This window comes from Hyperolius riggenbachi, chromosome 8 (assembly GCF_040937935.1).
Source record: "Hyperolius riggenbachi isolate aHypRig1 chromosome 8, aHypRig1.pri, whole genome shotgun sequence".
Taxonomy (NCBI): Eukaryota; Metazoa; Chordata; class Amphibia; order Anura; family Hyperoliidae; genus Hyperolius; species Hyperolius riggenbachi.
Window position 1 is genome coordinate 245,394,587 of NC_090653.1, and position 15,386 is coordinate 245,409,972.

Below are 15,386 nucleotides of genomic sequence, written 5' to 3' on the forward strand. Positions count from 1 at the left end.
ATGAAAGGAGAGGGATGTGGAGGCTTCAATATTTATTTCCTTTTTAACAATGCACATTTCCTGGCTGTCCTGCTGATCCTCTGCCTTTAAGCTCATTTTCCACAGTTAATAACCACCAAGGTTGCATGGATTCCAAAATTACAGGCAATTTCTGTCATGGTTTTAAAGTGTATCCAATGTCAAAAACAGGGCTGTGGAGTCAGTACAAAAATCATCAGACTCCAACTCCTCAGTTCATGAAACCTCAGACTCCAGGTGCCCAAAATTGCTCTGACTCCTGGACTCCAACTCCTTAGTCTAATACTTACCAGGGCCGTGGAGTTGGTACAAAAATGATCAGACTCAGGGCTGGTGCACACCAAGAGCGGTTCTGAGCATTTTTAAAAACGCTTGCTCTTTGAAAAGCGCTTGGCTAATGTATTTGAATGGGATGGATCACACCAGAGTGATTCATTTTTTTTCCCCAAATGCAAACTCGAGTCCTGCTGCATTTTTGCTGATTTCTGAGGTGATTCTGCCTCAATGTTAAGTATAGGAAAGTGGAAAATCACTCTGAAAATCAGAGCAGAGCGATTTTCTAAGCATTTTTGTCACAGAAGCTGTTCAGTTACAGCTTCACTGTAATAAAAAATAAAATACGCTACACCTAAACGCTCCAAAAATCGCTAGGCATGATTAGAAAAATCGCTAGGCACATGCCTAGATTCGACTAGAAAAAAACACTTCAAAAAGTGCTAAGCATTTGCGATTACGCTAGCGCTTTTTGGTGTGCACTGGCCCTCAGACTATGAAAACACCGACTCCAGGTACCCAAAATTGCTCCAACTCAAACTCTACAGCCCTAGTCAAAAAATCCATACTTGCCTAAAAAGAGGGAAGCCTCTGGCTCCTACAGAGGCTTCCCACGCTGCCCTCTGGATCTCCGTTTGTGCTCATGGACCACCCAAAGTAATCCAAGAGCTTATCAGATTGAAGATCACGGCCACACTCTACTACATGCACAAGCGCAGGCACAGGTGCAAAAGTGCATGAAGGGGAGTGTGGCCCAGATCTTCCAGATGGTAGTGGCGAGCAGCGAAAGGGGCAAGGAGGACACAGGAACCTTCTACAGGATCCAGAGGCTTCCCTCTTCATAGAGAAATATGTGTTGTTTTTTTTTACCTGAGGTTCGCCTCGGGTTCACTAAGTCTGTAAGATAACCATGTAAACTGGCCATGGGCAAGAACAAAAAAAAATTCAGTTACTGAGGCTGCTTTATCTTTATCCCTCTGTGCATTTCTTCTTCATTTTGCATTCAGTCAGCTGTCTATGAGGACCTAGCTGCTGGTATAGTATTTATGTCTGATAGAGTTTCCCTTTTTGAAATTATATATAATCTACCTCCATTGAACTGTGTTTTACCCTGTATTGGTACTATGACAATACATGTTTATCTACCAAGGTATGCTTACATGTCTCATCGCTCTTGTCTCAAGATCTAAGAATAAAAAAAAAATATTCAGTTACTTCTTACCTGGAAAGCCTGACGGACACAATGTAACTTTGCAAGAAAGTCCTGGTCGCTGTAACATCCCAGCAGCTCCGTTCTGCAACAACATTACATAACACCTTAAAGAGACTCCGTAACAAAAATTGCATCCTGTTTTTTATCATCCTACAAGTTCCAAAAGCTATTCTAATGTGTTCTGGCTTACTGCAGCACGTTCTACTATCACCATCTCTGTAATAAATCAACTTATCTCTCTCTTGTCAGACTTGTTGGCCTGTGTCTGGAAGGCTGCCAAGTTCTTCAGTGTTGTGGTTCTGCTATGAACTCCCCCTTCCAGGCCCCTCTATGCACACTGCCTGTGTATTATTTAGATTAGGACAGCTTCTCTCTTCTCTCTTATCTTTTACAAGCTGGATAAATCCTCCTCTGAGCTGGCTGGGCTTTCACATACTGAGGAATTACATACAGGCAGAGCTGTCTGCACTCTGCAGGAAGAAACAGCCTGACACTTCAGTGGATGATAGCTGCAGAGGGAAAGAAACACACAAATGATCTCTTGAGATTCAAAAGGAAGGCTGTATATAGCCTGCTTGTGTATGAATGTATTTTCTATGTGTGGACATACTGTACATCAACCTACTTCCTGTTTTGGTGGCCATTTTGTTTGTTTATAAACAAACTTTTTAAACTATTTTTAACCACTTTTAATGCGGCGAGGAGCGGCGAAATTGTGACAGAGGGTAATAGGAGATGTCCCCTAACGCACTGGTATGTTTACTTTTGTGCGATTTTAACAATACAGATTCTCTTTAAAGTGTAACTCCTGTCACAGGATATGTCCCAAACAGCTTTAAAGGATACCAGCATACCCATGTCTATCTCATCATGTCACATGTGACATGATGAGATAGACATGGGTATGTACAGTGCCTAGCACACAAATAACTAGGCTGTGTTCCTTTTTTTCTTTCTCTGCCTGAAAGAGTTAAATATCAGGTATGTAAGTGGCTGACTCAGTCCTGACTCAGACAGGAAGTGACTACAGTGTGACCCTCACTGATAAGAAATTCCAACTATAACACACTTTCCTAGCAGAGTCAGGATTGAGTCAACCACTTACATACCTGATATTTAACTCTTTCAGGCAGAGGAAGAAAAAAAAAAATGAACACAGTATAGTTATTTGTGTGCTAGGCACTGTACATACACATGTCTATCTCATCATGTCACATGTCACCTCGGGTATCCTTTAAAGTGAACCTGAGATGAAAAACTGATGATACAGAATTGAATTTATGCTCCTACTCCTAAAAATTACTTTTTGTTTTAAAATATCCCATGGTTTTATGTTATAGTTAAACAGTTACAAACTACATTGAATGTTTTGTTACCTCTGCTCAGTGGCAGCCTAATAAGTATCCCAGAGTTAGAAAAAAGTCAATAGTTCATGTATTTTATCTCTCCCTGCACTCAAAAGTTGTATTATGTCAGGAAAACTTTTATGGCTGTAATTTGCTTATCCGTGATGTTTACTATATTCCCGACAAGACAGACGATGTCACTTCCATGCTTTTATGGAGCAAAATAAAGCATGTAAAACAGCCTGGTTATTAATGTTTTGTACTGCAGAAACACGTTTATCTCATCATGTCACCTCGAGTACACTTTAAAGGACAACTGAAGTGAGAGGTATATGGAGGCTGCCATATCAATTTTCTTTTATACAATACCAGTTGCCTGGCTGCCCTGCTGATCTAACTAGCTGAAGTAGTGTCTAAATCACACCAGAAAGAAGCATGCGGCTAATCCAGTCAGATCTGACAATAATGTCAGAAACAGCTGATCTACTGCATGCTTGTTCAGGGTCTGTGGCTAAAACTATTAGAGGCAGATGATCAGCAGGATAGCCAGGCAACTGGTATGGAAATAAATATTCAAAGAGAATGAACCCAGCATCGTCTTCAGTAATTCAAGCTCTTTTATTAAGGCACCAACATACAGCAAGTAGGGCAAATAGCAACGACGTTTCGAGAGGAGCTCCTCTCTTTATCAAGTCAACATTCCCTCTGAATACAAACAATCAAAGCAACCTTATATAGTGGTGGCTCCACAAAGGAGCAAATCAAAAATCACCAATACCTTTAACATCTGTCACAAAATCACTCTCCCTAACAAAGAGGACCTGATGGGGAACTGCGCCTGCGCAGAACAGGTACCTCCAAGGTAAAAAGGAAATAAATACATTCCCAGACTTGAAACCAGCTTCTCCCAAAGTTAAATGCATTATAAATTGCTTTTGTCACTTACATAAGGCAGTGAAAACCTGACAGATTTTTGATTCCATCTCCTCATGGGGGTTTCTTAGGTACCTCTTAACCACGTGAGGACAACAGGTTTACACCACCCTACACCACCCTAGTGACCAGGCAATTTTTCACAATTCAGCACAGTGCAGCTTTAACAGTATATTGCACAGCCATACAAATTACCGCCCAAATGAATCCCACCTCCTTTTCTTGTCTTTAGAAGGGCTTTCTGCTGGTGGTCTCTGATCACTGATGCAATCATTAGTGTTTTGTTTTGTTTTTTTTTATTTAAAAAAAGGAACCTTTAAAAAAAAAAAAATATCCTACATCTCCACCCTCCCCCCCCCCCCCCCTTTCTGAATTGGCCCTAGGCTGCGATCCATAGTTTTTCCCTCCTCTCATAGGCATCAGCCTATGAGAGGGATTTGATGGTGAGCTGCTTGGAGGGTAAGCTAAGTGTTCCCTATACAGCGCTGTGCTAGATCACAGCGCTGTACAGATGTAAACAAACAAGTTTTTTTTGTTAATAGCCTGCCAGCTGCGATCGCGGGCTGGAAGACTGATCACGGAGCTCCGTGTCTCTGCAGGGAACGTTCGCTCATGCGTGCGCGGGTTCCCTGATAAACCCTGCCTACAGGACCTGACGCTGATCGGCGTTACGCGGTCCTGTAGCTGCAACCCTCCCACCGCTGATTGGCCTTAGGCAGTCGGGAGGGGGTTAATTCACAACAGCACTTACTAAACGGGCAAAACAGTATGCAAATGGTAGGGAGGCTTGCTGTCAGGAACCTTTCCAGAAAGGGCATTTGTAAAGAATAAAGAAAATACTGAGAATCCCCCATGTGGAGATGGACTAGCCCAGAACCTGTCAGCTTATTTTTAGCTCTTTACTGCCAAACTGACAGCAAGATATGAGAAAAGTAATGTATAGTGCATTTTACTCTAGAAGAAATGTGTAATGAAATTTTATATGTACCTGTATATACTCGCATATAAGCCGACCCGCATATAAGCCGAGGTACCCACTTTTCACTCAGAAACCAGGAAAAAGCGATTGAATTGTGTATAAGCCCCCTCTCCAGTATAGCCCCCTCCATGGTAGCCAGATGTGCCCTCAGTACAAGTCAGCACCCCTTCCCATAGCCAGATGTGCCACAAGAATGATAGTTGTGTCTCAAGACACCACTAGATGGCATCATAGATATGAGACAGCAAATGCCACGAAGGAAGAATCCCCAATCATTGCACCGCTGACACATTGCTTGCACGCTCCGCTCCACAAGCTGGGGGACACCGGTAGTCTTGAGCAGTGCACTCTGCACACCTTGCTGCCGGGAGTGAAGGGCACGGACACAGCAGGGAGCCAGCTGGCAAGAGATCACTAGTGCAAGATCCTTACGCTCCTCTGCCAGTAACAAAACCTGCTCCACTGACTCGCATGTAAGTCGAGGGGGTAACTTTTCAGCACATTTTTTGTGCTGAAAAATTAGGCTTATAGGTGAGTATACACAGTATGTATTTTAAATATTACAATTTTTGCAAAAGTGGTGCTCTAAGTAAGCCCATACCATGTTGATGTCCTTATAGCTTACCTAACTGTTCTGCAGGTCACTTCTCCTGCATCCACCATTCTCAAGGCCTCTTCATAGGCTGCAGCGGGTCTTGAAGGCAAAAAAGGTCCCTCATTCAGCTTTAAACTTTCTAAGAGCTGAAAAGCAAACCAACAAAGAAACTGCATCACAAAAATCATATAGTAAAATTCTTATACACACAAACAAAAAACTAGTTTTCTGGATTGATGAGGTCTCTTTTTTTCCTGTAAAGACGAAAATGCAAAATGGGCTGTTTACATACATGACTCCTCCCTCTTGATTCAATGAGTCACTGATAAGTACTAAAAAAATGTATTATACCATAAAAATATGAAATGTTCTTTGTGAACAATTTGTATTTATAAAAACCCAGTGGAATGCGACAGGAGTATCGGATCCCACCGCAACGCAAAGAAAGGTGTAAAACCCGCCTTAAAGTGATACAAGTCTAACAACTCACCTCCGCCGCAGAGAAGAAAGAATCATCAGATATGGTGCTGATCTCATCATCCATCCGTAACCTCCTCCGGCCTTCCAGATGGGGGAACATCAAGGCTCCCTCTGTATATGTAGGGGAGAAGGAGCACTATTTAGCAAACATGCATGGAATTTAAAAAGTGACATTGAAGCAAAAAAACAAAAAACATGATATAATGAATTGGTTGTGTAATACAGATAATTACTAGAACATTAGTAGCAAAGAAAATAGTGTCAAATTTTTATTTTCAGGTATATAGCTTTTTTTGTACAACATTGCATCATTCTCTAATAATTGCAGTTTCCACAATACACTCAGCATTTTAAATGATTTCACAGAGCAGGCTAATGACCTCTTGGACTTTTCTCTGCAGTAAAACTATAAACAAAGCAGAAACAATGAGAGACAGTTGAGAGAAGTCCTTTAAAATACAGTGCTGTCCACAACTTAAAGTCGCAGAGCTAGAGAAGCTCTTTTACATAGATAACAACTGAAGTTTCTTAACTCCTTCTGTACTGGAAACAATATAAGATTCAGATCTGTGCTAATAATGTTTTCATTCTTAGCAGTACTACACATACAAATCATATCACAAGTTTATTTTCACTTCAGATTCCTTTATAAAAAACAACAAAAAAAACTTTTGCGGGCCATTTCCTGGAAATAATCCTATCCTGGCAGAACTATAAGTGTACCGGTTTATTGCGAAGTGACAACCTAACCGAATCATGTCCTGCATGGCTATAGGGCCCAATTCCACTGCTGCAAACTCGCAACATTTCCCCACATGTGATTCAGACAGGGAAACACAACAAATTGAAATCAAAGGATTTAATCCAAGCTTCAAACCACAACCTATAAAGCCCTTTCTACAAACTCCCAGATACCATCCCAGTCTTTGCTTTGGAATAAAAATTTCTCAGGTCCACGTTACCCATTTTTCACTAGTGGATATGTTACAACCTAACTGCCGTATGGATTGCCTTGAATGTACACAGCCCATAGGTAACACAAAATCATTCCGTTATTTTTTTAAAGTGTATGGGAAAACAAAACTATAGCTACATGCAATACAACCACAACTGTGATTGTCAAAAATGCAAAACGCCAAAATCGCCACATGTACACACACAACAGTCTCATAAAGATGGCTGCTCCAATATACAATATATCCCAAGTAAAAGTGACATGGGTGATTTTCCCGTCTGATGCCTCTCTACAAATAGGAAAATTAAAAAAGGCAAAGCAACCAATCTGGTTTTTCCAGTCATTATCTGGAAAGCTGAAAAGTAAAGGACAGAAAGTTGGAAGAAAAACAAAGGCAAACATTCTGTATATATACATTAAAAAAAAAGAAAATACACTAAGGCTGTGTTCCTTCTTGAGCTGAGAACAGACTTTTCTTTTTTCATTCTCCACTCATTGCAAAACTGACAGTAAACGGCTCCTATTTTATATATTAGATCCGTTGCGGTAAGCAGGCCGCACTTCTGTGCCGTGCACGATAATTCTGGAAGAGCAGATGCCTTATCCATGTAGCCTACGGGGTAACGAGTCAGCCCCGAGCTTCAGGCGGACCACAGAGGACCATCAGAGTGAGAGCGGTCTCCCCCCTCTCCCCCAAAGGAATAAATATAGTACCTCCATATACTTTTCACTCCAGGTGTGCTTTCAAGAGTGGGACTTTTATGTTTCTATTTTGACTTTGCTATATGCTTTTTGTTTCAGATCATTATTGGCTGAACACGATCAGGACTTGTAGCAGGCTTTATTCTGACATAATAAAATAGGCAGGGTAGAACAGACTCCGACCACAACATTTGTTACATACCCAGATCCATCAGAATGCTATCAGAAGGCATACTGCTCCCAAACTCCTCCTGCAGATTGTAGGCACGACTCAACAAGGCCTCCAGTTTGCCAGCAAAGTCTTTGCTCTGTGAAGCCTAACAAAGTGCAATAGAGAAACACAGAGATTTTAGTTTATTAAGACTTAACACTCTTACACCTTCTACCAGTCAAGTGAATGATATGGGCTCTCAATGTTTAAGCATGAACCTTAGACTTGGCTGCGTTCAAATACCAGCTCATTGAAATGTAAAGTAGAATCCTTTGTGATGGTTTTGGTTGCCAGTTTGATGTCCTGGAGAATCTAGTTCTCGCTGAGGGAAATCACCGTTTCCGGAAATCAGGAGAGAGGTTTCTTGCAGTAGCTGATTGGCTGAAATGTACATATTGGGCCATTGCAACCTACAAATGTATCATGTTTATGGGTACCTTAACTCAGGTGCATCTGTTAAGACTCCTACCTCTCCTATGACACCTCCCCTCCTCCTACTATCTCACCTGACCCTACTCTACCAACCCACTCCTCATTCATCGTTCTGCCTTCCATGTCACTTCCCCAGATCATCACCCCCTCGCTCTCCCAACCATCTATTTTAGCCCCACCCCCACTGATCCTCCTCCACCCACTAGGGATGATCAATAGAGATGCAACTATTTCTGTGTTCATGCAGATTTATGTAAATTCTACACAAATATATGCAGCTTGAAAATGGACAAATCAATTTTAACCTAGGTGGGGCTTGATTGGTCAATTTCAAGCTGCATATATTTGAATAAAAATTTGCATGAACTCTACCCTCTAATCTAACCTCCCACCATAATGACACCATCCCAACCTTGGGCTGCACAATCATCTATCCTACTACCTCTCTATGTCCACCCCATTGCTCATCTCTCTGGACCTTTACCCAAGCACCCTCACCTATCAGAATCTATTTATTTTGCCAAGTAAATTTGCACTTACAAGGAATTTGTCTTGGGAGTTGCTTAACAAACACAACCAAAAACAATACAAGGACAGACAGTATGTATATTACAAGTCAAGGATAGTATGTAAGTTATAGTGGCGGTGAACAGGGTGAGAATTGTTCATTTTCAGTTCTGTGCTGATTACTTTCAAGTCCTAGTAGCTCTAGTGTGGTTCTGCATTAAGCACAGCTACCGCCTGAGGAAAAAAAGTTTGTCCTGTGTCTAGAGGTTTTAGTTGTGATTGACCGGAATCTTACTCCTGAAGGCATGAGCTGGAAGATGGAGTGAGCTGGGTGAGAGGGGTCAGAGGCAATTTTGGTTGCTCTCTTTCTGCACCTGCTAGTGTAAAGATCCTGCAGGGAAGGTAAGCTACAACCAATTATCCTTTCCGCTGTTCGGATGATGCTCTGCAGCCTCCCATTTGCTAATGCTGTTCAGGAGTTGAACCATACAGGGAGTGCAGAATTATTAGGCAAATGAGTATTTTGAACACATCATCCTCTTTATGCATGTTGTCTTACTCCAAGCTGTATAGGCTCGAAAGCCTACTACCAATTAAGCATATTAGGTGATGTGCATCTCTGTAATGAGAAGGGGTGTGGTCTGACATCAACACCCTATATCAGGTGTGCATAATTATTAGGCAACTTCCTTTCCTTTGGCAAAATAAGGACTTGACAGGCTCAGAAAAGTTAAAAATAGTGAGATATCTTGCAGAGGGATGCAGCACTCTTAAAATTGCAAAGCTTATGAAGCGTGATCATCGAACAATCAAGCGTTTCATTCAAAATAGTCAACAGGGTCGCAAGAAGCGTGTGGAAAAACCAAGGCGCAAAAAAACTGCCCATGAACTGAGAAAAGTCAAGCGTGCAGCTGCCAAGATGCCACTTGCCACCAGTTTGGCCATATTTCAGAGCTGCAACATCACTGGAGTGCCCAAAAGCACAAGGTGTGCAATACTCAGAGACATGGCCAAAGTAAGAAAGGCTGAAAGACGACCACCACTGAACAAGACACACAAGCTGAAACGTCAAGACTGGGCCAAGAAATATCTCAAGACTGATTTTTCTAAGGTTTTATGCACTGATGAAATGAGAGTGAGTCTTGATGGGACAGATGGATGGGCCCGTGGCTGGATTGGTAAAGGGCAGAGAGCTCCAGTCCAACTCAGACGCCAGCAAGTTGGAGGTGGAGTACTGGTTTGGGCTGGTATCATCAAAGATGAGCTTGTGGGGCCTTTTCGGGTTGAGGATGGAGTCAAGCTCAACTCCCAGTCCTACTGCCAGTTTCTAGAAGACACCTTCTTCAAGCAGTGGTACAGGAAGAAGTCTGCATCCTTCAAGAAAAACATGATTTTCATGCAGGACAATGCTCCATCACACGCGTCCAAAGTACTCCACAGTGTGGCTGGCAAGAAAGGGTATAAAAGAAGAAAAACTAATGACATGGCCTTCTTGTTCACCAGATCTGAACCCCATTGAGAACCTGTGGTCCATCATAAAATGTGAGATTTACAAAGAGGGAAAACAGTACACCTCTCTGAACATTGTCTGGGAGGCTGTGGTTGCTGCTGCACGCAAAGTTGATGGTGAACAGATCAAAACACTGACAGAATCCATGGATGGCAGGCTTTTGAGTGTCCTTGCAAAGAAAGGTGGCTATATTGGTCACTGATTTGTTTTTGCTTTTGAATGTCAGAAATGTATATTTGTGAATGTTGAGATGTTACCGTATATACTCGAGTATAAGCCGACCCGAGTATAAGCCGACCCCCAACTTTTCCCTAAAAAAAAGGGGAATATTGAAAGACTCGAGTATAAGCCGGGGGTAGGTAATGCAGCAACTACTATAGGTAATTGGTGCAAGTGTGAATATTGCTCTGTTCATTATGGATTGATGGGCAGGTCAGATTAAGAACCTTCCCTTGCACATGGGCATTTTGCAGTGCTCACATATTTGCAGCACAGACATGGAAGGCTTCATTGTTTGAACCCAAAGTCATCCACATTTACACATACGTCCATATGCCAAGCAGTGCACAGGCCCCTACCTGGAACAGTACAGGTATTTACTAAATGATCGAGTCACTAACTGAACAGTTCCCCCTCCCTGCCATATGTAGAGGGCTGTGAGCCCCCGCCAGAGCAGTGTACGCTATTTGTACATCAGTGTATCCGTGTCATAGCGTTATGTGCTATTTGTGCAGTGTATAATGCTATGGCATTATGTGCTACTTGTTAATCAGGACCCTCCCCCTGTTATTAGCATATGCATAGCAGTGCACAGCAGGGATCGTTTACTCACTGCCTGTAATCACCTTGTCTGTCGGCATATGATAGCGGTGTTCAGCGGGGAGACTTTACGTGCTGCTCTGACTCAACTTCCTCTTGTCTGTCGCAGTCTCATTTCTATGACGCCCTCTAGTGGCGCTTTTTATTACATGTGCCCGGAGGAGGTCATAGAGATGGGACTGCGACAGACAAAGTTCAAGCAGCAAGTAAAGTCTCCCCGCTAAGCACCGCTATGCAATATCCCGATAGAAAAGGAGATTCCAAGCAGAGAGTAAAGTCTCCCCACTGAGCCGACAGACAAGGTGGTTACAGGCAGAGTGAGTAAACGATCCCCGCTGTGCACCGCTATGCATATGTGGGGGGGGGGGGGGGGGGTACTGCTTAACAAGTAGCACATACCACAAAGGCAGGGGGGGGGGGGACACTGATGCAAATACCGCAAAACACTATGACACAGATACACTGATGTATAAATAGTGCACACTGCTCTGGCCGAGAGCCCCACTTTTGGGACACTTTTTTGGCTGATACTCGAGTATATACGGTATATTGGTTTCACTGGTAAAAAATAAATAATTGAAATTGGTATATATTTGTTTTTTTTGTTAAGTTGCCTAATAATTATGCACAGTAATAGTCACCTGCACACACAGATCTCCCCCTAAAATAGCTAAAACTAAAAACAAACTAAAAACTACTTTCAAAAATATTCAGCTGCAATATTAATGAGTTTTTGGGGTTAATTGAGAACATAGTTGTTGTTCAATAATAAAATGATTCCTCAAAAATACAACTTGCCTAATAATTCTGCACTCCCTGTACAGTCATAGATGATGTCATGGTGGATTCGATGATTGCAGTAGAACTGCACCATTACATTTTGAGGTAGGCCAAACTTTTTCAGCTGCCGTAGATGGTACATCCTCTGTTGCTCTTTTTTGATGATAGTGGCCGTATTGTTGTCCCATTTTAGGTTGTTTGAGATTATGGACCCAAGAAACTTGAACGACTCTACTTGGGTTATTGTGGATCCATTTATGGTTAAGGGGAGGTGCTGGGGGGGGGGGGGGAGGGGGGGATCTCCTAAAGTCTATTATCTCCATGGTTTTAAGAGCATTTAGCTCCCACTCTGTTCTCCACCTATTCATTTGTCCTGCCCATTAATTAAATACCATTAATACAATGACATATCCGCTCCTCATCTATCCTACTCCCTCATTATAAGCTCCTCCTGTTCAACTGTACTGCCCAATCCCTGGTTTCTCCAAGATGATCCGGCACAGCTCTTTTAATCAGAAGATTATTTTATTGGATCATAAAAATACAAACATTAAAGCTGCATAGTGGCTACGGTCCACCGTTTCGGACCATCACAGTCCTTGTTCACGCCACACAGCCAAATGAACAACTGCAGACATGCTCTTTATATAGTCAAAGCTCCAACATGGCAACCAATCAGAGGAACCTATGCAAATGACTGGACCTGATGGGGAACTACAGGGCTTGTCCACAAAGGGTACCGCCCTCACACTCCATTGGTCAAACATTTTGAAATGCATGATGTCATTGCAGTAACATAAACATATAAACAGAAGCATTTCTAACTCTGATCTATAGCACCTGTTAAACATCTAAAAAGATCCTAGGAGGAATCCAGGGCATCATGATGCAGAGGGCATGGGTTTGGATGTGTCATACACAGTATAAAACTGTAAACAAAGGAACACCGAGCGCTGCCTGCCGTCGCCATGGCAACCACCGTCACATGACAACCAATGCGGAAGGACGTACGCAATGACGCCTCTACTGGCGTCCTATTGCCATCGCGATGCGGAAAAACAGACGCATAGTACGCGTATAAAAATACGGAACAGACACAGACAAAAATACGCATGCCCAATGCTATCAATAGGTGACCTGGATTCAACCCATAAAACACCCCTAGTTCTATAATGCATAGTAAAAAAGTGCAAAAGAACCTATGATACAAAAGTGACAATGAGAAGGGGACCCAAAGGACACCCCCCACCCCCTAAACAACAGACCCAGAGCCATGGAACATCTACCATACAAAATTTAAGTCGTATTCCTTATTTAATCCCCCACGACCAATAGTCCCCAATTCCCTAATCCAACACGCCTCTCTTTTTGCACAGTGGGAGACATGGCAGCGCTTTCAAACAACCTCATACCTGAATGATTTAACTGCAATGGTGAGCAGAGCTCCAGAAACTGGACTAAATTACACACCCAGCATACACTGCAGGCAAAGAGAGGGAGGGGGAATTAGTGATTAAGCTGCATCAGTGGGCAGAGCTCCAGAAACTGGACTATATTACACACCCTGCATCACTATAGACCAAGGGGGGGTGTTAGCTTCAGTGATAATTAGTGCACAAATTATGACCTCTCTTTTTAACAATTCTCTACCCCTATCACCCCTAGGGTGATAGTAGCAAAATCACACTTACGAAGTAAGAGTTTAAATACCTGCTTATTAAAACTGAAAGTACTATTCTGGACTACAATTCTTTACTATTAATATTTTTTTTTTAAATATATGGTAGTTCTGAAAGTCATGAGCTGGGTAGGGTACCGGCATGTGGGATTTGAGCCCTTTGACAAGGGTTTGAATGCTGGCTCAAGTCAGTACGTAAAATAAGGAGTCTTTGGGCAAGGCTCTCTAATGATCCTGGTCGCCCATGGATACTGGTCACCTTAAACAGAATCTGTACTGTCCGATTTGTACAATAAAAAAAACATACCAATCGAGTCACTGTGATCGCCTGGATCCCTCTTTGCCATTTTCGCCGCTCCCCACCGTCATCCTGGCTTCTAATTGCCAGTTTTAGGCAGTGTTTACAAACAACAAACATGGCTGCTAACTAGGAAGTGAGGTTTGTGTATATATATCATGTTACAGTATACTACAAGTTTTTATTACATAGTGAACTCCAGTCAGGGATTCTCAGTTTCTCAGCATGGGCAGCTCCCTCCCCCCTCAGACAAGCTGAAATTGAGAGCAGAGTGCTGTCTGTGACTAATTAACAAAGCACACACACAGAGCCTGCAGAGGGCGTAGACCGGGCGTGCATAACTTCTCCCTATCACAGCAGAGCCTGTGCATACCTCTTTGTGTTGACAAAGCTTGACAAAGAAAAGAAGATTAGATAGATTACATGTACAGTGCAACCAGAAAAGGCTGCCGTAAGCCAGACCACATTAGAACAGGTATAGAAACTTATAGGATAGAAGAAATGAGGCTGAAAAATTTGTTACAGAGTCTCTAAGTGGCTGCAGCACTGAATCCCTTTGAGTTTGCCAGGAGAAAAGCACAATATAAATCTTATGTGTCTTGTCTATCTGTCAGATAGTGTTTCTGCCTGTGTCCCAATTTGGGAGACTGCTTGTAGTTCCTGTAACTGTGACTCTCCCCACTTTTTATACAGACAGTAAGAAATATTTTTTTTTTGAGAAGGGTGCTGCAAACGTAATAACTGTGCATCAGATTATCTACTGATGGATAGCCTCTCTTATCTCCTGGTCTAACCGACAATGGTCCATGAGAGAAGAATTGAGGGAACACATTATAAAGAGGTATGATAGTAACAATTCTCTGCTAAAAGCTAAAGTAAAAATTTTGGCAATGTTTCACGACTTTGGGGGAAAGAAAAGTTTAAAGTGAATGGAAACCACATTTAAAAAAAAATGAAGAAAATACTTACCTAAGGAGAGGGAAGGCTCTAGGTTGTATAGAGCCTTCCGTCTCCTCTCTCGGTGCTCTCTATGCTGTGCTAGCTCCCCCCCCCCCCCCCCGTTTCAATCCCCCGCCGAAAGGGTATTTGGAAGTCTTTGGGAGCCTTCTTTTCCCCGAAGACGTGCGGCTCCATACCGCACAGGCGTGAGTGTGCAAGAGAGCGTGCTTGCGTGGGCGCAGTACAGGGCCACCCTTCTTCAGGAGCACTCGGGCTCCCTGAAGACTTCTGAAGCCTCCTTCAGCCGGGTGAAGCAGTATTTGACTAATTTAGTCAATCGGGCGAGCCAGCACTGGAACGAGGGGACCAGGAGAGCAGCGGGAAGGCTCTATAGGTCCCAGAACCTTCCCTCTTCTTGGGTAAGTATCTGACTCATTTTTTTAAAATGCGGCTCCCATTCACTTTAAGGGTAGGAACAAACTAAGCAGAAATGCTAGCGTTGCAGAAAACACATTGAAAACGCACATATCGCAAGTCAATGGGCAGCATGAAAAAACGCATATGGTTGCGTTTCTGAAATGTGCATTTTTAAAAACGCTGGTCTTGTTGCATATTTTTCCAAAACGCATCTAAAACGCACATAATAAAAGTCAATGGTGATGCAGAGCTATTGCATTTTAGTGCGTTTCTTATGCATTTTTAAACAGAGTTTGATGAT

The 15,386-nt window shown here is 42.6% G+C and overlaps 1 protein-coding gene across 1 annotated transcript in view; it reads right to left on the reverse strand.

The window, feature by feature from the left end:
• The window catches only part of MIGA2 (mitoguardin 2), a 58,105-nt gene that overhangs the window by 14,783 nt on the left and 27,936 nt on the right, over window positions 1-15,386 (reverse strand). Inside the window, exons 7-10 of the mRNA XM_068248497.1 lie at window positions 7,697-7,811; window positions 5,848-5,948; window positions 5,388-5,503; window positions 1,514-1,586 (exon numbers count right to left, since the gene is read on the reverse strand). Of these exons, the coding sequence (XP_068104598.1) occupies window positions 1,514-1,586; window positions 5,388-5,503; window positions 5,848-5,948; window positions 7,697-7,811 (405 nt within the window). The remainder of the gene's footprint in view (window positions 1-1,513; window positions 1,587-5,387; window positions 5,504-5,847; window positions 5,949-7,696; window positions 7,812-15,386) is intronic.